Source organism: Pleurodeles waltl, chromosome 5 (assembly GCF_031143425.1).
Source record: "Pleurodeles waltl isolate 20211129_DDA chromosome 5, aPleWal1.hap1.20221129, whole genome shotgun sequence".
Classification (NCBI taxonomy): domain Eukaryota; kingdom Metazoa; phylum Chordata; class Amphibia; order Caudata; family Salamandridae; genus Pleurodeles; species Pleurodeles waltl.
In genome coordinates, this window is record NC_090444.1 from 1,250,552,346 (window position 1) to 1,250,578,631 (window position 26,286).

General features: G+C 44.3%; 1 protein-coding gene across 1 annotated transcript in view; it reads right to left on the bottom strand.

The window, feature by feature from the left end:
- Positions 1–25,978, bottom strand: part of LOC138296400 (gamma-aminobutyric acid receptor subunit rho-1-like) — a 459,035-nt gene extending 433,057 nt beyond the window's left edge. Inside the window, exon 1 of the mRNA XM_069235486.1 lies at positions 25,754–25,978. Within this exon, the coding sequence (XP_069091587.1) occupies positions 25,754–25,875 (122 nt within the window). The 5' untranslated portion in view covers positions 25,876–25,978. The remainder of the gene's footprint in view (positions 1–25,753) is intronic.
- Between the last annotated feature and the right edge of the window lie 308 nt (positions 25,979–26,286).

The following is a 26,286-nucleotide window of genomic DNA, read 5'->3' on the forward strand; positions in this document are numbered from 1 at the left end:
GGGTTGTTTACTCCCAAAGGTAAAGCGCCCCTAAGCAAAATGAACAAAAACGCTTTCGACCAAAAGTAAAGCGCTCCTGGCACGACGATCAAAGCGCTTCAGGCCTAACGAGGAAAGCGCCCTTGGCACGACAATCAAAGCGCTTCAGGCCACACAAGTAAAGCACCCTTTAGCACAACGAGCAAAGCGCTTCAGGCTAAACGAGTAAGGCACCCTTGGCATGACAATCAAAGCGATTGAGGCTAAACGAGTAAAGTGCCCTTGGCACGATAATCAAAGTGCTTCAGGCCACACAAGGAAAGCACCCTTGGCACAACAATCAAAGCGCTTCAGGCCACACGAGTAAAGCGCCCTTGGCACGGCAATCAAAGCGCTTCAGGCCACACGAGGAAAGAGCCCTTGGCACGACAATCAAAGCGCTCCAGGCCACACGAGTAAAGCGCCCCTGGCACGACAATTAAGCGCTTCAGGCCACACAAGTAAAACGCCCTTGGCACGACGATCAAAGCACTTCTGACAAAAAGAGTAAAGCGCCCCTTGACACAACGAGCAAAGCGCTTCAGGCAAACAAGTAGAAGCGCCCCTGGCATAATGAGTAAAGCGCTTCATGCATGACGATCAAAGCGCTTCAAGTTCAATTAGTAAAACTTTTCAGGCCTCAGTTGCAAATGTGAAAGCGCTTGAGAAAAGCAAGCTGTAGTTTCGTTGTTTTTTGGGAAGTACAATATGTGAGATACATATATAAATCTTTGTACATTTCTAGGCTGAGATCAAACGTTTATGTTATGAAAGCATAATTGTTACATGGTTAATATTCAGAGTATGATCATAGTCCAAAGCTCTTGCCATCTTTAGGTACAGAGATTGCAGTTCGCTCTTGTTCCATGATTCAAAGAAGGGGCTACGCCCAGTTCACAAAGGGTCTCAATCCGATATCACAGAGACACCTTTGTTCCAGAGTTTATTGGTGAGTTTATACTGTTATGAAAGAGTATTTGCATATTTGTCCTAACCATTTTCTTTTCAGATCTCTCTCCCTGCAGTTCCCTACCCTAATTCCCTTCCCCCGCCTGGCTTCATCAATACTCAGAACTCTGATAGCTTTCTGAGTTGGTGAAGCTGGGAGGTGGGCCTTTTGGTCAGCAGCGTGCAGATCCTGAGGAAAGGGCACTGTGACATCTGCGATGCATTATCAGGCTCCCCTATTGTTTAGTTGATTTTGGTTAATTGTTCATAACCATTCGTCCCCTCATATCCCTTTCTGGAGCGATGGCTAATAAGCGGCCTTGACAAGCAGGAACCCGAAGAATATGTATAGGTAGTCTAGAGGTAAAGGAGCATACTAGCTTAGCTTTAAAAGAGACATTTTCAATCAATCATTTTAAGATTGGTGGATAGGTTGACAAATGAACAGAGTGGTGGAGGCCATCTATGAGATTTAGGGACATATTTATGAAAAAGTGGTGCAGCGCTGCATCACTGGGAAAGGGCAGGAATGCATCATATTTAAGGCAATGAAGGGCTTTCCCGTCCTTTCCCCTGCACTGGTGCACAATGCGCTGCCTAGTGCCAACATAAGCACCCTTGCACTGTGGTGCAAGGGTACCTGTCTTGCATGCAGGATTGTATTTGTGCCAGAAGGGATCCCTTCCTACACAAAAACAATCCAGAGAAGTTGTCTTCCTCTTTCTATGTGTGCCTCAAAATGCAGCACACACAGAAAGCGGAATAAATGAGGAGAAAAAATATATTTCTCCTCATTATGCCGCTCCTGGAGAGGTGCAACTTTTTGGAGCATTCCCTGGTTTGCCCGTTCTTGCAAATCTGGGAATGCCTCAAAATCCATTATTATTTCATGGTAACACCCACGCAACACCCATGGAAATGTCTCCCTGCCGCAGAGTAGAGTAATGCAATGCAGTGATTTACACTGAGTTACAATACACAAGATTTATGAAGCCATGTAGGGCAATAAAAGGTGGCCTTGCATGGCTTTGTAAATCTAATTTTTCATTTGCATCGCTTTTGCACCACTTGCTTGGTACAAGACCGACACAAAGGGGCTCATAGATATGCCCCTTAGTGTTTTCCATCACTCTGGTAGGGAATTTGTTTTGGGCTAAAGTACTCCCGCAGACACATCAACTTTCCGCATTTTTTGCTTTCTCTGAAACAAACCACAGCCTGAGGATTTGTTGTGCGTGAACACAATAAAAATGACTCTGATTTACAGGGAGTTTTCTCCCTGTGTGTTGGGGATATTTACATGTTGTCCTTAGCTAGGGACACCATGCCCTGCCTGAGCAGGAGCAATCATCGTCCGAAGACCTGCCCTACATAAGGCAGGCCTTCTGAAGCACTGAAAATGGTACTCCTATGGCAGTTGACCTACCGACAAGATGTTGCTAATGGTGGAGGCAACTGAGGCTCCACTTTTAGAATCTCAATGATTCTCCCTTCTCTAATTCAGGCAGAGTAATTGCAAGGGTGGCGAAATTGGACATCTACAAATGTACAGTGGAAGTTTGATTCTGCCATGCTCTGTATGAGGCCCTCACTTTTTTTTTTATAACAGCTCCTTTTTCTCTGTGCAGGTGTATAAGCAACAAAAGCAGGTTGAGGTCTACTTGCACACCATTTTCCCAAAAAACGCAGATAACATATTTTATTTAAGGTGTCAAAACAACATGTACACATTTTAGGAACTGCAATTTCCTCATATAGGTTCTTACTGATTTGCAATTAGGAAACTGCAATTCCTAATGTAAGAAAATGTACAAATATTAGATAGTGATTTCTAATGGGACACACATTGACCTACCTCATGAAAATTAATGAGGGAGGTTGCAGTTTGCGATCCATTCCAACTAATAGGATCACGTATCCACCGCTCGCTCAAATTAACAACTTAGATTTCCCTATACTAATCCACACTAATCCTTTTTGGGTTCTGGAGAAGTGTGCTACTTGCTGAAAAGTACTACAACGCCTCATCAATATAAATACAAATACAATAACAATCACAGAGACAGTGGCCTGCTGGAATCAGTAGACCGTCAGGTCTGTGATTGTTTTTAAATAAAGTATTCTTTTTTTTTTTTTTTTAAGTGCAGCCTGTTTATCCTTAAGAGAAACAGGATGGGTTAAATAAGAAAGAAAATGAAACTTTGAAGTTTCATCTTTTTAAGGGTAGGCAGTGGTCTGTGAGACCACTACCTGCTCTTAAAAAACATATTTTCCATTCTCAAAGGAGAAAGAGGTCCCATAGGGACCCCTACCCATTTGTGAATGGGTTACTACCTCCTTGATGGAATTGGTAAAGTATTTATGTTTTGGAAACAGAATTTGACTGCAAAACATTAATACATCCCAGTCAAGTTGGTATTTGGAAGGGATGCCGAAAATACACCACTTCCAAATACCGAATCGCAAGCATAAATTGTGATTCTATGATGTGTTGCAATTTCTACTTTGAACATATGTCAAAAGCCTTTTGGAGGCCAGGAATTCCCTGATAGAGCTGTTTTTCACCAAATAAATACTTTGCACATAGGCCCAATTGTGGTATATAAAAGTTTGAATTTAATACACAATTCTTTGTAGGGTGGCTCACAGTACCAGAGGACAGCATCCACACTTGGAGAGTGACCAACAAAGGCCCTACCTGCTGAGAGCACACCACATGCCCCTCCTAAGGCCATCTTCTTGATAATGAAGACATTTTTACATGAGTACCCAGTCTACTGCTGGATAGAAGTAGGCAGGCGGGAGAGAAAGAGACCCACTGGGTCATTTTCCCACCAGCAAAAAGAAAAGAGAATATATTATGCAATGGCAAAGCTATGCCCTTTCAAAGAGTGGGTAAAGGTAAATTTCCCCAAGAGTATTATCATTAGAGAACAGTATAACAAAAACAGGGCATGTGTTAGTAAAGTGATTCTAAAGTAGAAAGAAAGACACAAGTGAACATTTTACCTCACCAATGCTTACTCCCTTGATTCATTAAGTGATGCAAACCCATAATTTCGCAAATGTAATGGGGCACAAGGTTTCCCCTAATAATGTCCAGTCGGGGCATGTGCTCACTTTACTGACTGACTATAAACACCACCAATCAAAAAGTGTGACTGAGTGTTTTGTGCGCAGAGTAATAAGGATGTGCATGGAACGGTTTTGAAGTATTTTGAGTAGGTTAGTACACAAGTAAACGGAGTCCCATGTAACTAGTTCACCCCGGCCTCCAAACCCTCATAATGTTGATAAGGTCAGACCATGGAATACAATGTTAACAAAGTCTTAAAGTTGCATAGATAATAAAATCTGGGTGGAGGGAAATAAATACTAGGTGCAGAGGTTAAGTATTACACTGTGAATAAATGCTGCGTGCAGTTAAGTGTTACAATGTGAATAAATGCTGTTTGCAGGCCTTAAGGCTTACAATGTGAATAAGTTCAAGCCTGTTACAATGTGAATAAATGCTAGGTGCAATCCTGTTACAATGTGAATAAATGCTGCGTGCTGTTAAGTGTTACAATGTGAATAAAAGTTGGATGCAGGCCTTAAGCCTTACAATGTGAATGAATGCTATGTGCACGCCTGTTACATTGTGAATAAAGTCTGGGTGCATGCATTAAGGGTTACAATGTGAATAAATGCTGGGTGCAAGCCTGTTACAATGTGAATAAATGCTGGGTGCCTGCGTTAAGGGTTACAACGTGAATAAATGCTGGGTGCAAGCCTGTTACAATGTGAATAAATGCTGGGTGCCTGCGTTAAGGATTACAACGTGAATAAATGCTGGGTTCCTGCGTTAACTATCACTATGTGAATAAATGCTTAATGCCTGTGTTAAGTGTTACAATGTGAATACATGCTGAGTGCATGCATTAAGGGTTACCATGTGAATAAATGGTGGGTGCCTGCGTTAAGTGTGACTATTTGAATAAGTGCTCGGTGCCTGTGTTAAGTGTTACAATGTGAATAAATGCTGGGTGCCTGCGTTAAGTATGACTATGTGAATAAATGCGTATTGCCTGTGTTAAGTGTTACAATGTGAATACATGCTGGGTGCATGCATTGAGAGTTACAATCTGAATAAATGCTGGGTGCATTCATTAAGGGTTACTATGTGTATAAATGGTGGGTGCCTGTGTTAAGTGTGACTAGTTGAATAAGTGCTCGGTGCCTGTGTTAAGTGTTACAATGTGAATAAATGCTGGGTGAATGCATTAAGGGCTACAATGTGAATAAATGCTGTGCACGTGCAGTACGACTTACAATGTGAATAAATGGTGGATGCATGCATTAAGTGTTACTATGTGAATAAATGCTTGGTGCGTGCAGTACGAGTTACAATGTGACTAAATGGTGGGTGCATGCATTACGGGTTACAATGTGAATAAATGCTGGGTGCATGTTTTAAGTGTTACAATGTGGCTAAATTGTTGGTGCAGGGGTTAAGTGTTACTATGAGAGTAAATGCAGGGTGCGTGCAGTTAGGGTTACAATGTGAATAAATAGTGGGTGCCTGCTTTAGGTCTTACTATGTGAATAAATGGTGGATGCATGCATTAAGTGTTACTATGTGAATAAATGCTTGGTGCGTGCAGTACGAGTTACAATGTGACTAAATGGTGGGTGCATGCATTACGGGTTACAATGTGAATAAATGCTGGGTGCATTCATTGAGAGTTACAATGTGAATAAATGCTGGGTGCATGCATTGAGAGTTACAATGTGAATAAATGCTTGGTGCATGTTTTAAGTGTTACAATGTGGCTAAATGCTTGGTGCAGGGGTTAAGTGTTACTATGAGAGTAAATGCAGGGTGCGTGCAGTTAGGGTTACAATGTGAATAAATGGTGGGTGCCTGCTTTAGGTCTTACTATGTGAATAAATGCTCTGTGCCTGTGTTAAGTGATACTATGTGACTAAATGCTGGGTGCAGGCGTTAAGTGTTACAATGTGATTAAAGCGATAAAAGCAAGTAGGGAGCAGCTAAACACGAGCTTCAAAAAATGAAAGCTTAAAATATATACAACATTGGGCAATGGAAAGAATTTCACTACATAGCCTTTGAACAAACAAAGTGAAACTAAAATCTTTCCATCTACCCACAGGTGACCGTGCCACATCTGTGCTGCAGTGGCATTTTTTACTTTGAAGGCAGGCATCTGGGCCAATATTATAGGTTCATGTCATGTGGTGGCCATTTGTGCATGTCCACAAGAGGGAAAGAAGTGTAGAAACACCACAATGCACTGTATAATCCAATAAATAGTGAAGTCTACTGTGTATTTGCACTAAGTTCCTGTGAACAAGGGAGAGCAAACAAGATGCAGTGACAGGTGTACCCACTGTGCTGTCAAAGTATGCAGATAGCCACAAAGTCATTGAGTTGGAGTCTCAATGTTTGGCTGAGTGTACCAAATGGGGTCAGAGCTGTTAGCAAATCCTGCCCAGCAGTGACATTGTACATATGTTCAATTCCTGGTCAATTACTGAAATTGAAATTGGGAAGTGCAGACCCAGGAATCCTATACAACCGTTCCTAAAGGCCACCAAGGGGCGGACACTGGTTGTCCAACATATCAAAGTATTTGCCACTGAAGATGCTACCTTAATAGGGAATACTTTGAGTGCAACACCAGCAGCACAGACAGAGTTGGTCAAGTATGCACCACAACATCACCAAAGTAAAGGTATGGAAAACAGGATACTGGTACTAGGTTTGTAATAAACACTGTTTCCTGCACCGTGATGGAAGATCTTGTGGTGAACAGGCCTGTTCACAGTCTAAAAGAGACCCAAATTTCAGGATTTCTCCTTTTCTTTGAGGAGGAGCTCCACTGATGCCACACCAAGGGTGAAGATGGTTCCTCCTTTAGGAGCATCACCCCTCTGTCTAAAATGCCCCCCAGGGATGAAAAATAAAAATAAAATAAAGTCAATTTATTACCATTTTATTTTCCATCCTCCCGTCCTGAACTGAGTTTCAGGACAGTGAGGGACCACTGCTGCTGAGTGGCAGCAGTGAGCTGTGCACAGTATAAAGTGTGCATGCCTTTTTGGCTGGTTGTCTTGCGACAACCTGTCAGACATGCTCACTTTAAACTTCTGTAACCTAGCTGCCTTAAGGCATTAGGTTTAGAGAAAGTACAGGCCTCCAGTGCTTTTAAGAGCACTGAGAGAATCCGGTCCCTCCAATCCTGATGCTTCTTTAATGCTGGTTTCCAGCACCAGGATTGCTTAAGGGAATTTTCTGGAGCCCGAGGAGGACGTTGCACATCATGCAACAAGCAAGGTAAGTGGTTTTCTCTTTTTATTTAAACACACCACTCACCTTGCATGCATGCACACACGCAGCAACACCACATTTGCCTGCCCCCCCCCCCTGTCTACATGCCATCTGTCACTGGCCAAGGGTAGAGGACCTTAGGGGCACCCACTAGGGATCAGTAACTAACTGTAGCAGAAGCCAGCAGGGCTGAGGCAGGTCCAGTTGCAGATTAGGCTGAAGGTTAGCTGGGCAGATGGAGGCAGCCACAGTGTAGGTCAGAACAGGAGGCCAGTCACATTACCCTGGAAATCACATCAGCCTCGGATGAAGGGTACCGGTTCAGTCTTTCCTTCTCAGCAAGCAGGGTAGCAGGCAACAAGGATGGAGAATATCAGGGCAGCAGGGTTGCAGTCCTTCTGCAAGCAAGCAAGACAGCAGTTCTTCTCTAGTATCCACAGGTCCAGAGGTGAACTCAAGAATTGGGCCTGGGGATCCAATATGCCAGCTTTGCCTTTGTGATGTACATGTGTTGAGGGTGACTGCACCTATACCAAGTCAGAGATTACCCAACCTGCTGTCCTGAAGACACTTTTAGTACCTGGGTTGGACATCCCTATTTCAGCTTAGTTCTACAGTTTGTGTCATTTTATATTCATTCTTATTCATGTTCAGCAAGACTGCTTTTTAGCAATGGCTTTACAGTATTTATCAGCTGCTTTTTTCTAGGAAGACAGAGCACGCTGCTAATTCTTATAGGCCCTTGCACTACATAAAACCTGTACTCTTTGTCCAAGTCTGTTACGCAGTACACAATATGCTAACTTGTGTTGCCAGTCCAGGAACCAGCTTGTATCTCCAAGACACAGCACTACCTCATAACTGTGCTTCTAAATGCAGCATGGGTCATTATATTGACTACACATTGACCTAATGGGGATAGAGGCCATTCCGATCATGACCATCCTAAAACATATACCACACAACAGGCAGTTTTGCTTGTGCTGATCTTCCATATTCCCAAGAGGACAGCCATCTATATAACTGGCTGGTGGTGCAGTTAAAAGCCAGCGTGCCATATACCAAAGGTTGATTCCAGTTAACTTCAGGCCTCTTTAATCCACTGCCAGACACTCCCTGCCGTTTCATCTCACTCTTGCCGATTCCAGCTTTCTCCCTTTGTGACTGGTTTTCCCTCTCTTGCTCGTGGTCAATATCTGATGAAGAAAATAAGTGCGGATCCCAAAAAATGAGTATTGTGGGTCCCATCAATAACCACCAACTAAACTTAGGCACTGTGCATAACTCAGGTAAGTCTGCTAACTGTAGTATTTCAATTTAAGAACCCCCAAGTTACATATTGTACATAATTATCCCTAAGCAGAGCTATCCTTAGCTTACATACACCTTACGGGGCAAATCTCCTACAGCCATGATAGTTACACAGATATAACATGTTTGGACTGCAAACACCAGAGCTATCACCCAGCTGTATCCTAACCTCAGTTTAGAACTTTAACAGCCTGTCTATTCCTTAAGGTATATGTCTCATAAACGCAGACCAGTGGTAGACTGACCTACAGGACTATACTTAGGAACAGTGTACCTTTTTGAATTTTGACCTACAGGACTGTCAGAAGAGAGATCTGAAAGATCAGCAGGGCCAGACTGGCCCATAGAGCAATCAGGCAGTGCACAATGTGCTGGTCTGACAGGTCAGCGTGTTTTGGCTGTTTGAGGGCCTGTTTTACGGTTGCTGGGTCTGTTTTTACTATTGATTTCTGATATTAAAACAAACATTGCCCACAGCAAGTTGAAATCCATGCAGTCTCCATACCCTGCAAAACACTTTTACATCATGTGTTTACAAGTTCAAAACTGCCCGAATTTGCAAATGTGGGCTACATTTTCAGCTTTGTAGTTCATTAATATGGACCACTTTTATTTTGGTGCCTGGGTCTATTTTCTGCCCCAGTCTGACCCTTAAGACAATCACAGAGCTGGTCACATTTCAGGTTCCACAGGCTGGTAGCTCTAAAAAGCCATTTGAGCTATATCAAAGTAAGTCATGTCACAGCCAATCAAAGGCAGTATTTGTTTGCTAGAGGAAAATAGAATTATGCATGTTGCCCACAGGACCAAAATGTCAGAAATGTGGCCATTGATGTCTCCAATTCACTGTTTCATGAACATAATGGGTAATTTTGAGCATCTATTGCATCTAAGTGTTCCTAGTACACTGGTCCTAAAGGCAAGCACTTAAAGTATCTGTTGAGTCACCTTCAAAATTACTTTTCTCACCCCTGTCCATGTTTTCTAAAGTCGAAAATGCCTCGTCCACAAATTACATCACAAAAACAAGTCAAACCCTACCCCAAATGACACTTCTTATTCTACCAAATCCCACTTCACATCTAAAAAGAAAGCGCACTGGCTAAACCAATGGGGCATGCCTTTTTGGCTTCTCCATTGTAGACTAATCGGCAGTGCCAATGTTTTCACTAATGCTATTCAGCATCTACCAAAAATTAAAAAATGGGTATTGCAGAAGCACCTGCAAAAAAATGAACATTGATATCTTGCTACAGATAGCTGAAAGTTGTGTGTAGGCAAGACCTAAAAATGATGCAGTTCAAAAAAGGTAGTTTATCAATATTGCCCTTATTAAAAGAGGCCTGTTATATCCTGATTTGTGCAGTATCTCCTGTTACTGCACACACTGCAATGCCGAGCTATATAGCGTGACACCTGCTAAAGTCTAGTGGGACTAAAATATCTGGTAAATACTGAAACATATGGGATTCTGTACGGTAGTCACAAAAATCAATTCTTTGGGCCCAATTTGTACAGGCAAAACTCAAAATAGATGATGATTATCGTACCTGATAAAAAGACGGCTGTGTCGGATTTTGTCTAGTCTGATAGCTATCGCATCTAACACCAGAATACTCGCAATGAGCTCCTATGACAATGGAATGCTCACTGTAAACATCTGTGTCAAGACCAAACATGTCTCTCTCAGACATAAACTCACAATACTGATTTTTTTAGGATCCCTACACTTCCTTTACTGAAGTCAAGATTCACATTCTCAGTGACAAGAACCTTGGCTGCTTTGAGTCCCAACTTTCACTAAATGCCAAGTCACTCAGATTCAACCTGGACACCAACTTTATCCTTTCAGGAACACATTGCTAAAACAACAACGTCAAGCTAGTACTAGCTCTAGGTTTCAGAACTACTGTTCAAGCCTTCTCATATCTGGATGATCGTAGCACCATGCTCCACTGCACACCAAGCTCCACAGTGCCACCTCTTAGATACATAGTACATGCCACAGTATATACCATCTAGAGCCTCAAGAGATATGATCACATTACCCTCCTGCTGGTAGAACTACATTGGCTTAACTTGCTGGCCCAAACCATTTTCAAAACCAGCTGCAATATATTTTCAGATCTATTACGACCAGCACCCTCTGCTTATCTTACAGACAAGCTCGGCACCTAGTAGTTCTTGGCACATTTGCAGCCAAGGCTCCATCAGACTGCAGACATAGGGCCTGATTTATGTAATGTTAGCATCACCTTTACCTTATTTTTGGATGCATAATCGGCGCAAACAAATAATATGATTATATTTTGGAAGTTTGCACCGATTTTGCGTCCAAAAATGAGGTAAAGGTGGCACTAACTTTTCATAAATCAGGCCCTAAGTATAAAAAAAGAAAAAACAAGACAGCTGGTCTTGTCTACCTACACAGCCAGAATGTGAAGAAAAATGCCAGAAGCGACATTCACAAAGGGGAAGGGGTCCCATGGGGACCCCTTCCCGTTTGCGAATGAGTTACCACCCACTTCAAGTTGGTGTTAACTGCGAATTGCTTTGCAACCGCTTTCACGGTCACAAAGCAATTCTACATCGCGGTGCGAGTCGTAAAAAGGAAGGGAACACCCCTTCCTATTTGCGAGTCGGATTCACATTTTGCGAGTCGGTACCGACTCGCAAAATGTGAATCAGCATCGCGATGGCCGTTTTGCATGGCGCAAACTGCGTTTTTCGCAGTTTACGACATGCAAACCGGTTGCTACATCTGGCCCAAAGTAACAGAATTCACTAATTCATTTAGTGGAAAATAGAACCCTCTGTTTACCAGGACTCGCAATTCGGACATTTTTGGCATTTGCATGTGCTCTGAATGTTACATTGTCAGCCTTTGTTACTGTTTGGGCTGCCATGGTACAGCCCTGTAAGTACCCATGGACCCATTCTAGCCACAATATACTGGCAACGCCAGCACCCAAATGAGCATCCCACTTGATCTCTCGACACAAAGAGGCAACTATTACACGTTTTGTCTTGGAACATCAAGGAAACTGTAGCATGGAGATGAAGGTATGCACATGTTTGAATTAGATTTCTTCCGTGGGTTATAGGATCAGGATGTTGCAGAAGAAAGTCCAATCGGCCTCTGCACGGGAGTAAAGACAGAAGAAATGGAAATGTGGGCTGTCGTCCATGTTTGCAATTTATGAATTTATTTGTATGATATTATATAAAACGAACATGGCCCGAATGTGTGACAACTCATCACTTGGTCAATGTTGAGTTACAATTGAGTAATTCCATGGCAATGACAAATTTCATTCAGCTCGACTAACATGGAGTGTCAAGAGTAGAGAAGATAAATGTTGGGAAGGGTACAAAAGTAAGCAAAATGCACTAAAAATACACAAATAAGGCTTAACAAAACATCAGAGTAGCCTAAAATGTTATAAAGATGCCAGTCAGCGCAGATAGATTGACCACGCCATTAATAAGAAGAGAAGAGAGAATGAAGTAAAAAAAGAAAAGGAACTAGGCAGGAATAGATTGCCTGAGACTTGAGTGTGAGTGCAAGGACTGGATGTATAATGAGTCTTTGTTACAGGGAAATCTAAAAACATTGAATGTATAAGAGAAGCCTTCAATAGTGTTGAGGGCAGAGGTGCTGTGCTGACATAGAGGTAAGTTATGCTTTTGAGAAACTTCACACTTTGGAGTAAATTTACTACTTTTGGTATTGAAAACCCCAAAGTGCAATCTTACTACAAAAGTGTAAATTACATATCTCCAACCTCAGAGAAACGCAAATGGCTTACTCTTGTGTGGGTAAATGACATGTCCCCCTAAGAACTCATTCCTTTTCCCTGATTGCAGTAATTCTGCTTCCTTTCCCTCCCACTGCCCTATGTCGTTCCAATGTAGTAGTACAAAATGTCTTACATAGTGCAGTTTGTAGCTCAGGGCCAATATGATGCCTTTGGAAAGACAGAGGTACCTGAAGGAGAGATTTCATTAGCCGTCCATCATCATTGGCTGTAAATGCTTCAGCCTTTTAGCCAGTCTAATTTAAAAACTTTCTGCAATATGAACCCATTTTCCGGAACAAAACTGGGGTTGAGAATATGCCCCAAGCATATTGAGGAGGATCATGCTTTATTTATTGTGATGTGCACTTGTACAGTATAAAGCTCAGTTGATTTGATATGTTTTCCAGGAAAGGTTTTAGTTTCCAGTCCAGCTCTATTCCTATATACCAATAAGATAGAGAACACCTGGAGTGTGGTTTTCTTTTAAACAATGGGAGTGCTCCCAGCAAACCCACCGGATTTCACCAGCATTCTTGTTTATCCAGTACCTTGTGGTCAGATGCAGAGGCTGCTAAAATTGGCGGCTCAAACCTATAAGAACGTGAAATGCAAGTTCAGTCATGTGGGGTGCTCATCTTACTGCTTCTTGATCGAGAGTAGCTCCAGGATGCAGTATAAATCAGGATGAATACTAAAATCAGCCACTGCACCCCACCTCTGGCACTCTATCTTCAATATTACCCTTCATATTTAACTTGTCCATGGATAGTACATTTTGAAGCTAGATCACAGTTACTTGCAGCAAGCCAGAACGATGGCTCAGTAAGCTAAACTCTTGACTCTGACATATTGTTTGATCTGCTCGTTACAATTACCAATGCTAGCAGACTAACTCTGGGTGTTGCCAAGGAGGTCATCATGACAGACGTAATCACTAAGGCGCCAGATGTAGGTAGGTTGATTTTTGCGACTTGCAATTTGCAAGTCACAGCGACTCGCAAATTGCAACTCGCAAAACGAAATGCAGAAAGGTGTCTCAGACACCTTCTGCGACTCGCTATGGGATCGCAAAGACCCACCTCATGAATAATAAAGAGGTGGGTCGCAGTTTGCGACCCCATAGCGAGTCAATGCACTTAATACAGCAGTTTTATTTTCTTTTTGCAGCCCGTTTTCCTGAAAGGAAAACGAGCTGCAAAAAAAACAACTTCCGAAACCATTTGGTTTCGGTTTTTTCAGAGTAGGCCACTGCCTGCTCTGAAAAAATATTTTTTGGGGCATTCACAAAGGGGAAGGGGTCCCATGGGGACCCCTTCCCTTTTGCGAATGAGTTACCATCCACTTCAAGTGGATGGTAACTGCGAGTTGGTTTGCGACCGCATTCGCGGTCACAAAGCAACTCAGCACGGCAATGCGGTCGCAAATAGGAAGGGAACACCCCTTCCTATTTGCAAGTCGCAGCCTCAAATTGCGAGTCGGTACCAACTCGCAATTTGAGGTTGTGCATCGCGTTAGGCCTTTTGCGCGTCGCAAACTGCATTTTTCGCAGTTTGCGACGCGCAAAATGCTTCCTACATCTGGCCCTAAGCTCCCAAAACAGAGCTCTCAAATTCTGGCTAGCCCTTCTGCATCTGCCTGAATATGTGTTGCGAGAGACAGAATGTGGCGGGGGCTATTGGAGTCGATGGCGGGACAATGCAAGAGGGAAACAGACAATAGATATTGGTCCTGGCTGGAGGAGAGCCACACCACGGGTGCTGCATGGTGGAGACTTGCAGAGGCCAGGCTCTGCATGTGGGCCCGGCCTTGCTAACATGCCTGATCACCAAAGTCGAAATTTGAATGCTCGTTGTGGAGCCAGGCTGGGTTGGCGGTGATTTGCATGCCTGTGGCCACAGCCCCCCTTTTCCTGTTCTTGCAGCACCTAGGCAATCCTGGGCACCTAGTCGGCATCCCAGTGCCCTAAGAATGTGGCCAGTGGAAGGGCTAATAAAAGAGACCGGGGGAGCACCAGCCCCCAGCAGAAACTTGAGTGCCACAGAGGAGGAGGACTCTGAATGGCAGCCTCAGCCCTGATTATCATTGGAGTGATCCTTGTGGCTTCAGACTGCACATTGATGCTCTGGTGATGTGGATGGACTGCTGCGTTAAGATCTGAGTGAGATGGTCCATGGGAATATAGGCCCCCACTGTAAACTTTGAGATCCTACCCAGGCCACGTTCATTGGAGTCCTTTAGATTTTTAACTTCCCAGCAGTGAGAGAGAGAAACAGGGATGAGGGACTTAATGGAGCCCAATTGACTGCAAGCTCATCTTCTTTAGACACCTATGTCTGGCAGCTGGAGGACCCCAGGAGCAACAGACTTGCCAATGAAACCCATCCACTCTCTGACAAGTGACCCTAGCAAAGGCCCCACTCTCCTTTCTTGACCCCTAGATAAGTGCATAGGCTAACCCCAAGTTTGACTTAATGACTTGAGCTGGAGGAAGGTGAGAAGAAGCTACAAACAGCCTGGGGGTTTAGACCCTTTGGGTTGTGGTGGTAGAAGTACATTGGGTCTGATAGACTCATAAAGCACCTCTGCTAGCCTCCCATGATGAATTGTTTATCTATGTAAAAGGGCCAATGGTGCTCCCATTTGTGGGTCCAGACAGCTCATGCTGTACTACTACCGCAGCATCCTTTGTGTTTGGAAGGTGGTTACAAATGGGTCTCGACCCTTTTCCTCCTTGTCCCAACACACCATCTGGACACCCTTATTCCTCAAACTGGAATACTACCCTGGCTCTCAAATCATTTAACCTTGTGAAGAAGGAGACTGTAGCCCTTAGATGTCCTTGGTTCACTCAGAGGCCTGATTTGCTACCTCCCTCAAAACTGTACAACTGGCCAATTGATGCACTGGGGCCCCCTGGGCTGCCTGCTCAGCAGGGCTACTTGTGCTGTCACCACAAACCTATCACATCCTGCAGTCGTCTGAGGTGATCTTCAGAAACTTGGAACTCAAACTGTGACCCTGACGTCATTTTAAAAGATACTGCCTGATGTGAGTTTGGATGATCCTTCACAAAATGGGCAGGATGAATTTAACCTGGACCAGAGCCTACTCAGTGAGGCAGAGGCATAATCTACAAACTGCAGATTTTTCAGCAATCGAACCAGACAAGTTATACAAAATTCTGAATGCCATGGAGACACCCTGGGCTTCCCTTGAAGCAAAGTTGGATGTTATTGCCATCGACATCAGCTTATTACACAATGACCACAAGAAAATTGGTACTCGATACTCAATCAGAAAAAACTCTACAGAAGTTTCAATACAAGACTTCAGACCTGCAGTAACAAGTTTGAAATTTGATAGAGAGAGTGAGTTATCACAAGGGCAGAGCAGATAAGGCAGAAGGGGTTTCCAGATGCAGGTTGGTATGTCTGAGGACTCTGAAGGGCAAGAAATGGTGGCATTTCTAGAGACCTGGGTTAAAAGCAATGTGGCACCCCACATTGAGATGTCCATTGTGTTCCAGCCTGCCGACCTCCTGCTAGTGCCCTGCAAGATTGGTATTCAGCAACTTCTGCATTTTAAGTTGAAAATCTGAGGGCTGTGTAAAAGGCGGGACTTCTTGAGAGACAACCACCAGCTTCTCATTTTCCTCAAATACACACTACTGGTTCAGCACCAAAAAACATCCTTTCTGTTAGTCAAAAGGAAATTTAAAGAGATGAGCTTGAAAGGGTATCTCCTGTTTCCTGGAAATCCTAAAGTTATGTCAGTAAAGAAAATGTTCTTTTTTTAGTGTCTGAGGATACCTGGGACTTGGCTGAGAGCCACAGAACCTCATCACAGGTGGACAACTACCACAAATGATTATACAGTGATGTAGACATCCCAGGGGAGTGGGGATCTGGAGCACCACTGATCCCACTGGTGGTTCCCTCGCAAGAGAAAGCCCACAACAGCATATTTTCCATGTTAGCAGCCACCACCACCTTTTGTCACCCTCCTACTGTGGTTACTATCACCTCCTCTGAAAATGACAACATCTCCTTGCTCCTCACCCTTCGCCAGGAGCTGGAGTTCCCTGGGATGGTGAGTCCTAAGCAGACAATCTCCTGTGAGGATGGCTGGAACCCTAGTAGATCTTTGAGTGCCTCACTTGAACATATACGATTCTGCCTCCACACTTACCATTGCCCTGAAGCCTGAGACCACTTCCTCTCCTTTTAATATGGTTGTATGGCTGAAGGTGCAAATGTTCTTGTCCCCCTTGGAGGCCCCCACACCTGCTGTTAGAAATGGGGTCTTGGTTGGCAGTCAGGTTACCCCCTGTCCACGCAAGGACCCTCACTCTAGTCAGTGTAAACGAGAATCACCCTCAGCTAACCCCTGCTCTCCCACTTGGTAGCTTGGCACGAGCAGGCAGGCTTAACTTCAGAGTCTAGGTATAAAGTATTTGTACCAACACACAGAGTAACTCAGTGAAAACACTACATAATGACACAACACAGGTTTAGAAAAATAGGAAATATTTATCGAAACAAAACAAGACCAAAATGACAAAAATCCAATATACACAAGTCAAGTTATTAATTTTACAAGCAAAAGAGTCTTAAATCCTTTTGTCAACAGTAAAAACAATATTAGCATTGAAAAGTAACTGGGTAGCATCAAAATAACACGCACGGACGAGTGTGCATCGAAAAAGGTTAGCGATGCGTCGATTTCTCACCCGTAAATGCGTCTTTTCTCCTTCTCTGGTCGGGCCGATGTGAGTCATTTTTACTCTCAGCAGGAGAACGATGCGTCGATCCGGGCAAGCCCTTGGGTCCGGGCAGGCGTTGAGTCATTTTTCCAACCCCAGCAAGGTTTGCGTTGAAAATCTTGCCGCACATTATCAGCAAAACAGCGTTGTATGGGTTGTGATGTTACCAGCCTCCGTTAGCGGTGTGGTGCGTCGTTTCTCCAGCCGCGTGCATCAATCTTCCAGCTGCGCTGCAGGCAGAGTGTTGATTTCATCTGCGAAGCCGGTGGCGCACCGTTTCTTCAGCCGCATCTCAGAGGTTGCATCGGAAATTTCCCTGCACGGCGGCCTGTGCGTGGATTTTCAATCTCAGTCTGCCAGCTTCACCTGTCAAGGCCCCAGGAACTGGATAGGGCACCACTTGGCAGGGCAGGAGCCTCAGCAGAGAGTCCAGGTGCTGGAAGGGGAAGTCTTTGATGGCCCTGAGACTTCAACAATAAAAGGCAAGCTCAGGACAACCTCTCGAAGATTTCTTCACAAGCAGGAATGCACAAGAAAGTCCAGTCTTTGTCCCCTTTCACCAGGCAGAAGCAGCAATTGCAGGATAGCTCCACAAAGCACAGCCACATGCAGGGCAGCACTTCTCCTCAGCTCTTCGGCTCTTCTCCAGGCTGAGGATCCTCTTGTAGTCTAGAAGTGATATAAAGTCTGTGGTTTTGGGTGCCCTTCTTATACCCATTTTGGCCTTTGAAGTAGGCTTACTTCAAAGGAAAGTCTCTCTTGTTTGTGAAATCCTGCCTTGCCCAGGCCAGGCCCCAGACACACACCAGGGGGTTGGAGACAGCATTGTGTGAGGTCAGGCACAGCCCTTTTAGGTGTGAGTGACCACTGCTCCCCTCCCTCCTAGCACAGATAGCTCATCAGGATATGCAGGCTACACCCAAGCTCCCTTTGTGTCACTGTCTAGAGAGAGGTGCAACCAGCCCAACTGTCAAACTGACCCAGGCAGGGAATCCACAAACAGGCAGAGTCACGGAATGGTTTAAGCAATAAAATGCTCACTTTCTAGAAGTGGCATTTTCAAACACACAGTCTTAAAATTAACTTTACTAAAATATGTATTTTTATATTGTGAGCTCAGCGACCCCAAACTCCACATGTCTAGTCGCTCCCAAAGGGAATCTACGCTTTAATCATATTTAAAGGCAGTCCCCATGTTAATCTATGAGAGGGATAAGTCTTGCAACAGTGAAAACCGAATTTGGCAGTATTTCGCTGTTAGGACATATAAAACACAATAGTATATGTCCTACCTCAAAATACACTGCACCCTACCCATGGGGTAGGGTGCCTACCTTAAGGGTGTCTTACATGTAAGAAAAGGGAAGGTTTAGGCCTGGCAAGTGGGTACACTTGCCAAGTCGAATTGGCACTTTAGAACTGCACACACAGACACTACAGTGGCGGCTCTGAGCCATGTTTACAGGGCTACTAATGTGGGTGGCATAACCAGTGCTGCAGGCCCACTAGGAGCATTTGATTTACATGCCCTGGGCACCTCGAGTGCACTGTACTAGGGACTTACCAGTAAATCAAATATGCCAATCATGGAAATCCAATCAACAATACAATTTACACAGACAGCATATACACTTTACCACTGTTTAGCAGTGGTTAAGTGCTCAGAGTTCTAAAGCCAACAACAACAGGTCAGAAAAAAAGGGGGCAGGAGGCAAAAAGATTGGGGATGACCCTGCATAAGGGAAAAAGTCCAACACCTGCCATTACAGTACTATCATCTGACATATCTTGAATATCCTCAACACCAAGATGGACTGCCCCGAATGGGACTCATTGGCCTCAGGGCACCTTAAGTCAGAGATCTTGGGATGACCCTCCTCAGTCTGAGACTAGCCGCTCAACACACCCCACACAATGCTTATTGGTTTCTCTGAGCCTTTGGATGGTTGGCTGTTTGCTTCCTATCCATAGCATTTTCATTGTTGATTCCCAATTATAGGTTATTTTGCTTTAAAGTGGTGTAGGCTGGAGTGCAATATATGTAGACTTCTTTGAGGAGCACATGTAATTGCTTGTCAAAGGCAGGGAGGTCAGGGTTGTCTTGAAAGCAGCAAAACTATAGATTAATATTGATCTCATTGCATATTCAAAGGGTTTCTCTGTATTTACATGGAACATTAGGGGATGCACACCATGACAAAATGGTACAAAATACACTGTTTCCTCAAGTAAAGAAGAATCCGGATGGCTTTGCTATAGGAGTCTTACAATATCTTTAATTGAGGAGATGGCAAGGTCAGTCCTTTACCGCCAACTTCTTTGTCTTTGGCAGACGGGCCCTATCATGTCTCAAAGCAGGAATATCATTAGAGGTAGGTATGGTCATAAAATACAGAAAAGATACTTTGTTTCAGCCAAGACTAAGTTAGATGACAACCCGCTTGTTGTTTGTAGTATTTATGCCCCAAACTCAGAGCAACACAGTTTGCTCCACCTGTTGTCCAGTCAGTTAGGGAAATGGGCACATATCCCACGGATATTGGGGGCAACTTTAATAGTGTCCTGGGCACACAATAGACAAATCTCATTAACCCCTCCAACACACCCAAATTATTCAGAATGGGAAGACATTGTTTCTTTAGCTTCAACAATGGCCCTTAAAAGAAGTTTAGCACCTCTATAATCCTAAAGTTAGACTCTACTCATCATGCTCCCCAACACATGATTTATACATGCAACTAGATAGAACTCTTTGCCCCACCACATTGTCCACTGATATCCTCTCCTACTATTTAAGTAGGGAGATATGTAATCATAATTTCCTGATGGTGCAGCTAGATTGGGGCAGGGCCCTTATGTACATTTCCACCTGGTGACCCAGGAGGGCCCTTAGAGGCCAGATACAAGAATTATTTGAGAGGAATGATGGTGCAGCCTCCTCCCGAACAGTTAATGGGAAGACATTCAAATTAGTTATCCGCAGCTACTGTATACATGCAAGCTCTAGAAAGAAACTTGACCGAATAGGAGGAGTCCGATATTAGGATCGAAAGGCAACTAGGGGACAATCCAGCTCTGTGAGAGTCACTGATTAAACAAATGAAGAAGAAACAACCCTAGTAGAAAAGTTCAGCTGTATGGACTATGCTGCCTACGCTGCTTACACTCAGTCAAAGACGGATAGATTTGGTAAGATGGTTGTGTGAAGTGTGAACAATGAAACCAGACATTTGGTGGGAAGGGTGGCCCTTGAATACTCCAAACTACCAAATCTTGGGACTTTTTACTAATTCTACTGTGGGCTCTATGAGGCTAGGTTCAAATTACCTGAATTGATGAGGGAAGCTTCCTCAAAGAGCTCGCACTGTCCAAAGTGCCCCCAAAACTGTGAGATGAAATAGATGGCCCCTTGGCAGTTCAAGGCATTAGAGAAGCTATATAGGAGCTGTTGTCCATCAAAACCCTGGTCACTGGTTGGTTTCCAATAGAGTTTTATTAGGTTTATGAGGAAACCCTCACACCCAAACTGGCCCTCATGTACGAGATGGCAATAACTAAGGGAAGGTTATTCCCAACCCTTTGGGAAGCCTCATTGGTCTCTGTGCCTAAACCTGGGCATCCATCCATGGATGTGCACTCATAAATACCCACTGCTATATTAAATTCTGACTGCAAAATCCTTAGTAAAAGTCTTGCTCTCTGCCTGCATTGCACAATCCTGCTTATGATTCATGCAGCCCAAACTCGGGACAGCCCAAAAAATGTGTAGATTGTACAAAATGATGGAGGCGGGCCTGTCAATGAGTTACCTTGCTGCCTGTCTGATGCCCAACCTAGAAAAGGTGTTTAATTTACAGGCATGAGAACACCTCTTCAAGCTCCTGGCCAAACTCCCGGTTTTGGAATTGCACTCTGCGGTTGATCAGACAACTCTCACTGATCCCATAAGTCGGGCCCAGCTGAGTAAGGTCATATCGGTGGGCAGGGTGACCAGGCAAGAGTCCCCACCTCCCCTCCCCATTTTGCACTAAGTATGGGGTCTCTGGTCACACAGTTGCGACTGGAGGAGGTGGAATGGCTTATCAGACTAGCTGACACAACTCATACGATATTGCTCAATGCGGGCAATGTCTTGCTCTACATTACAGGTTTAGGAGTGACCATTTTAGCATCTCCTGAACCCTTGGTGAGATCACAGCAGGATATTACTCTTTGCCAACTGGCAGACATCTTGTCTGTTCCCATTATGTTCTAATGCACTTTATATAATCCTAGATCTGGGGGTGGCCCTGTCAGCTGGGAAAATTCCTTTTTCCGATACTTTAGTATGTACCAGTACAACCAGGATCTTCAAGATGGCAATCTTAACAGGACAGTGAAAGCCCTTAATGCTCAAGCGGGGTTTTGGAGGACACTTCCTCCCTCAATCATGGGGCTCATCACCCTATTTAAGATACTAATGCTGCCTTGCTTCTTTACCTGGCAGTTCTGAGAAATTGACACACTTCTTGAGGAACGTATCAGGCATGCTTGCCATTGTAGGGCTGCCCTGGCTAACTTACATCTTCTGGATGACGAGGGTGGGTTGGGGGTGCCCAGTTTTCAACATTACTACTTCGAGGCACACCTTCAATGGCTCACCCATTGGCTGTCGGGTTTCGCACTTGAAGAGACCTGTACGGTTGGTCAACCCATGTGCCATGAAGAAATATGTGAATTGAGGCTCCTGGGCGTTAAACCGAGGTGTGATCACCCTCTTTTAGTATACAGTGCAGTGATGCCTCACTAGATGTTTGCTAATAATAACCATGTTACCCCTCCTTAACATGGTAGTATGCATTACTGTGCACGATCTACTACACTAGGAGACGGTCGGCATTACAACTCTAGATGACCTCTTTCAAAAGGACCAACTTTTATTAGTTCTGATACTTAGAGATCAATTTGCTTTACAGGGAGGATGATTCTTCATGCCTGGTCTACTGCACCACATCCTTTGAGTCATTTGATCTATTGTTGATACCGATCCTGAAGCTTATTCCCTTGTACAAACACTTTATGTGATGGGTAGCAGTAGGAATTGTATTTGCTGGATATATAAGGCTCTACAGGGCCACACCTAAGTTTTTCTAATGCCCCTAAGAGCCACAGGAGAACTTGAGCTTGGAAGGTCAGTTTATGCCCCTACATTCAGCTCATGCACATAGCCTCTTGCATAATGCCAAATTTAAATTAATACAGTTTAATATTTTGAAGGGCATACCTTTCCACTGTGAAAATGATGACTGTGGTGCTTTGTCAGCAGATTTCTGCCACATGTTATGGGACTGCCCATCCCAGGTGACATATTGGCCAGAAGTAACAAAACAACTGGTGAACAGTACTGGATTGGCTATCCTAAACTCTTGGAAAGCTTGTGCTTCGGGAGTACATAGGAAGCCTAAGAAAAATTAGGTAGAGGCCGGATTCCTAGACACTGAGCTAGTAACAGCTGAGCCAGCAGTCATCATGAGATGGAAGGTCACGCTCACCCATCTGGTCACTGCCTAGTTCCTGGCCACTATGAAGTGGGAGCAGGCAGCAAGCAAGGCTTGCACAGGGAAGAGGCCGGCGGCCTATGAAAACACCTGACTGCTAAAAAGGGGATACATTTTGACTCACGTCAGACGAGGCACCCCGAAAAATAATCTGCTGCCATGGGTCCCATTCGACTGTTATGATCAGCAGCCTAACCAGGTGATCATCCATGGCTAAAGAACCCTGAACAACGACGGAGACTTGTCTCTCCTCTCGTATTCATGAGGGCTCTCTTTCTCACAGTGGAGCAACAATCTTCGCACCCTCTCCCCTCTCACTAGCTTGGGAGAACTCAACCAGACTCAGACTCCCCCGCCTTCATCTCCAACAAAAACATCTGATGCCTCCCATGCTACTGACACCCCTCACAAAGCATGATTAACTATTTCACCTTCCTTCAGTTCTGTTTATTTGTTGTATATTGTTTGTTTATTTTTGGTATATATTATTTTTGGACCAGATGGTTTTGCTGTCTTTTACATGGCACGCCTTCACTTCTGATGTCCATAGCCAATCTAGATCGTAGCCATTTCTCCATGCTCCTTACTTGCCCAGAATCATTTATCCCACTGATGCATAAGCCATACATAGAAATGTTATATGCAAATGCTCTGCTTTACCTTTTCATATGTTAGTTTATTTGTCAATGTAAAATTGCAAGAAAGATGATTTTAAAAACATTCTAGCGGGCCAACTCAAGCAGTGCTGCCTTCCTTCCTTCCTTGGTCAGCAAATGTGTTACTATTAAAGAGGCTTCTAGAGTGCTTAGCAACGACAAGGTATGTTCACTACCACATCAGATTATAATGCAGTGGTTCTTTCGTTCAGCATTTACTTTCTAAATGATAGTGGCTGTTCAATAAATAAAACAAAAAGACGAGGCCTCAAGATTTGAAGCATCGGACTAGCATTTTCAAATGGCTCCTAAAATATCTCCTCTGAAGAGCACTACGTGCCATTTCCAATTGGTTGCAATCCCTTATCGGAGCATGGACCGTTGCCGAGGGGCCCTTACTAATATCATGAAATCAGCCTGAAAGCAAAATAATGAATGTGAGCTCGCCTGCTGTCCCTGTCATCGCAAGCCTTTGAACCCATGGGCGGCTTTCTCATTTTAATTATGGCCGCTCGTGCTGTCAGTTCCTGTTTGCTAATCATGGGAGTAACAGTCAGCGGCAGCATGGGTGAGGCGTACAATTCCTCAAATGGAGAGATTGCACAGGCCTCGCATTGGTCAGAAATATTAGTAAAGGATTTGTTCATTTAGTTGCAGTCCATGCAGAATTCATATCCACCCCAGCTATGTGCGCTGATCAGAAAGTTTTTTTTTTTTTTTTCTATGTATACCCTGAAGATATATATTGAATTTAAGGAGGGTACTTGGCTGTACGAAGGAGCTCACATCCTGAAAGATTAAGCACTGGTTGCAAAAATATTGGGCCTGATTCACAAAGATTTTGCTGTGACTTACTCTTGTAGTACTCCTGATTACCAGGAGAATTCCACAATTCTTTCAAAAGCTGTGAAATTCTATTTTACAGCAGAAAACATCTACAAATACATTTTCAGCTACAACTAGGGGTGCTGGGCATATTTTATGAGCACTGGTGCTGAAACAGTCCATTTATGGCTTGAGTATAAATGGGCAATAACAATTTATGAGGTCGGGAGTTGGGAGGATCCACTACCACAGTCCACTTAGGCCCATATTTACAAGTGGCCTGCGCTGCCGGTGCATCACCTTTTGTGATGCACCGGAGGCGCAGGCGCACATCCATATCTATAAGGCCGCACAAAGCCACTTTGCGTGGCTTTATATGACCTTGTAGATATGGAGTAAGGCAACGCAGTGCAAGTCGCTGCGTTGCCTTACTTTGCATCAAGGAGGTGTTTCCATGGGTTTTGTGTGGGTGTTTCCACGCAACATCCATGGATTTTGATGCATTTCCAGAGTAATAAGGTTTTGTAAACCTGGACATGCCTCACAAGCGTGACACGACGGTGAAAAATATCTTTATTTCGCCCTGTTTATTCCTCTTTCTATGTGTGCTGCACACATGGGAGGAAATCGCCTACAGTGATTGTTTTTGTGCAGGAAGGTACTCCTTCCTCAACAAAAACAATCACCCTCACAGCGCAGGCACCTTTGCACCATGGTGCAAGGAAGTTCTTCATTTGTAAATAAAAACATCCTGTGCCCAAAGTTCTCTTCTTAAACACGCGTCTGCTGCATTTAAATGTGTGAGCACAGAATACCTAGTAATCCTAAAAACACTTCGGGCCTCTTTAATCCATTTACAGCCACCCCCTGCATCTTCAGCTCACTCTTGCAGCTTTCTGCTTTCTCTCTTTGCGACGCTTTTTAGTTTTTTTTCTCTTCCTCTGTCTTTCCGATATGTTTCTTTTGCTCGCAGTAAATGCTCGAGGCAGAAAAATAAGTGAGGGCCCTCAACAATAGGTGCTGGTGCCCCGCCCTAGAAACCACAGGCTCAAATTAAGCACTGGTGCAAGGGTGCCTGAGTTGGAGCATGGCAGTAATTTATGCACCAGCGCAAAGGGAGAGGACCGAAATGAGCCGTGTTTTGTAGATACGGCGCATTTTTGCCCTTTCCCGACGGCGCAGGGCGGCGCAGCAAGGCATGGGCCTTGTAAATATGGCCCTTAGTTTGCGGTCCACTATCATTTTCTATAGCTGAGAACTTCACCGAATACTTCACACCTCCGCGGAACAGTAGAAAGGCAAACCAGCTTTCTTTGCAAGCGGAAATCGATCGCACGTCCCTTTCTGTCAAATAAACGGCGAGCATAGACCGCAGACAGTGAAACATGGATGGATAAGAACACGCTGCGTCGCAAACGAGAGCCACACGCATTATTATGTGAAAAACAAAAACGCTGCGGCGGCGGACATCTGTTTCTTGCAATCCACACATACATCCAGACGCAGGACGAGGCCCTGTTCTTTACATTTCTTACATAAACAGGTTGGGCTTTTTGGGCACTTACCTCCCCACCTTGAACATCTCGTGGATTTCCCGCTCGTGCCCGTGGTCCCTGCATTCGGCGGGCAGCGCGAACCCCCACAGCAGGAGGAAAAATTCAAGCTGGACGCTACTGACAGTCCGCATGGTACCTTGGGTTAAAAAGTCCGGAAATAGTCCACACTGGAGGCACCAAAAGGAGGGTCTCGTCCTCGTTTCAGGACATGGTCGGCCAGCTCGTTATTACGATGTTTACTCATACAAAAAATCATCGCGCAGTATTTAATCCGGGCTGCCGGGAAAGCAATTTCTGCTAAAGCTATAAATCCTCCCGCGTCAGATGGCAGGGATTTTGAGACAGTGGGGAAGGCGCATCTCCACAGACACAATTCACTTTGTTTGAACGGGCTATTGTGGAAGAGGCTTCTTGCATGAGGTGGCAGCCCGGGGCCAACATTTTAGAAAGTCGCTGCTTTCAAGGAAAATGAGGAAAAAACTGAGCATCCATGGCATGATTATATACGGGTCATGTGCACAGGCGGAACATGTTCTAGGAAT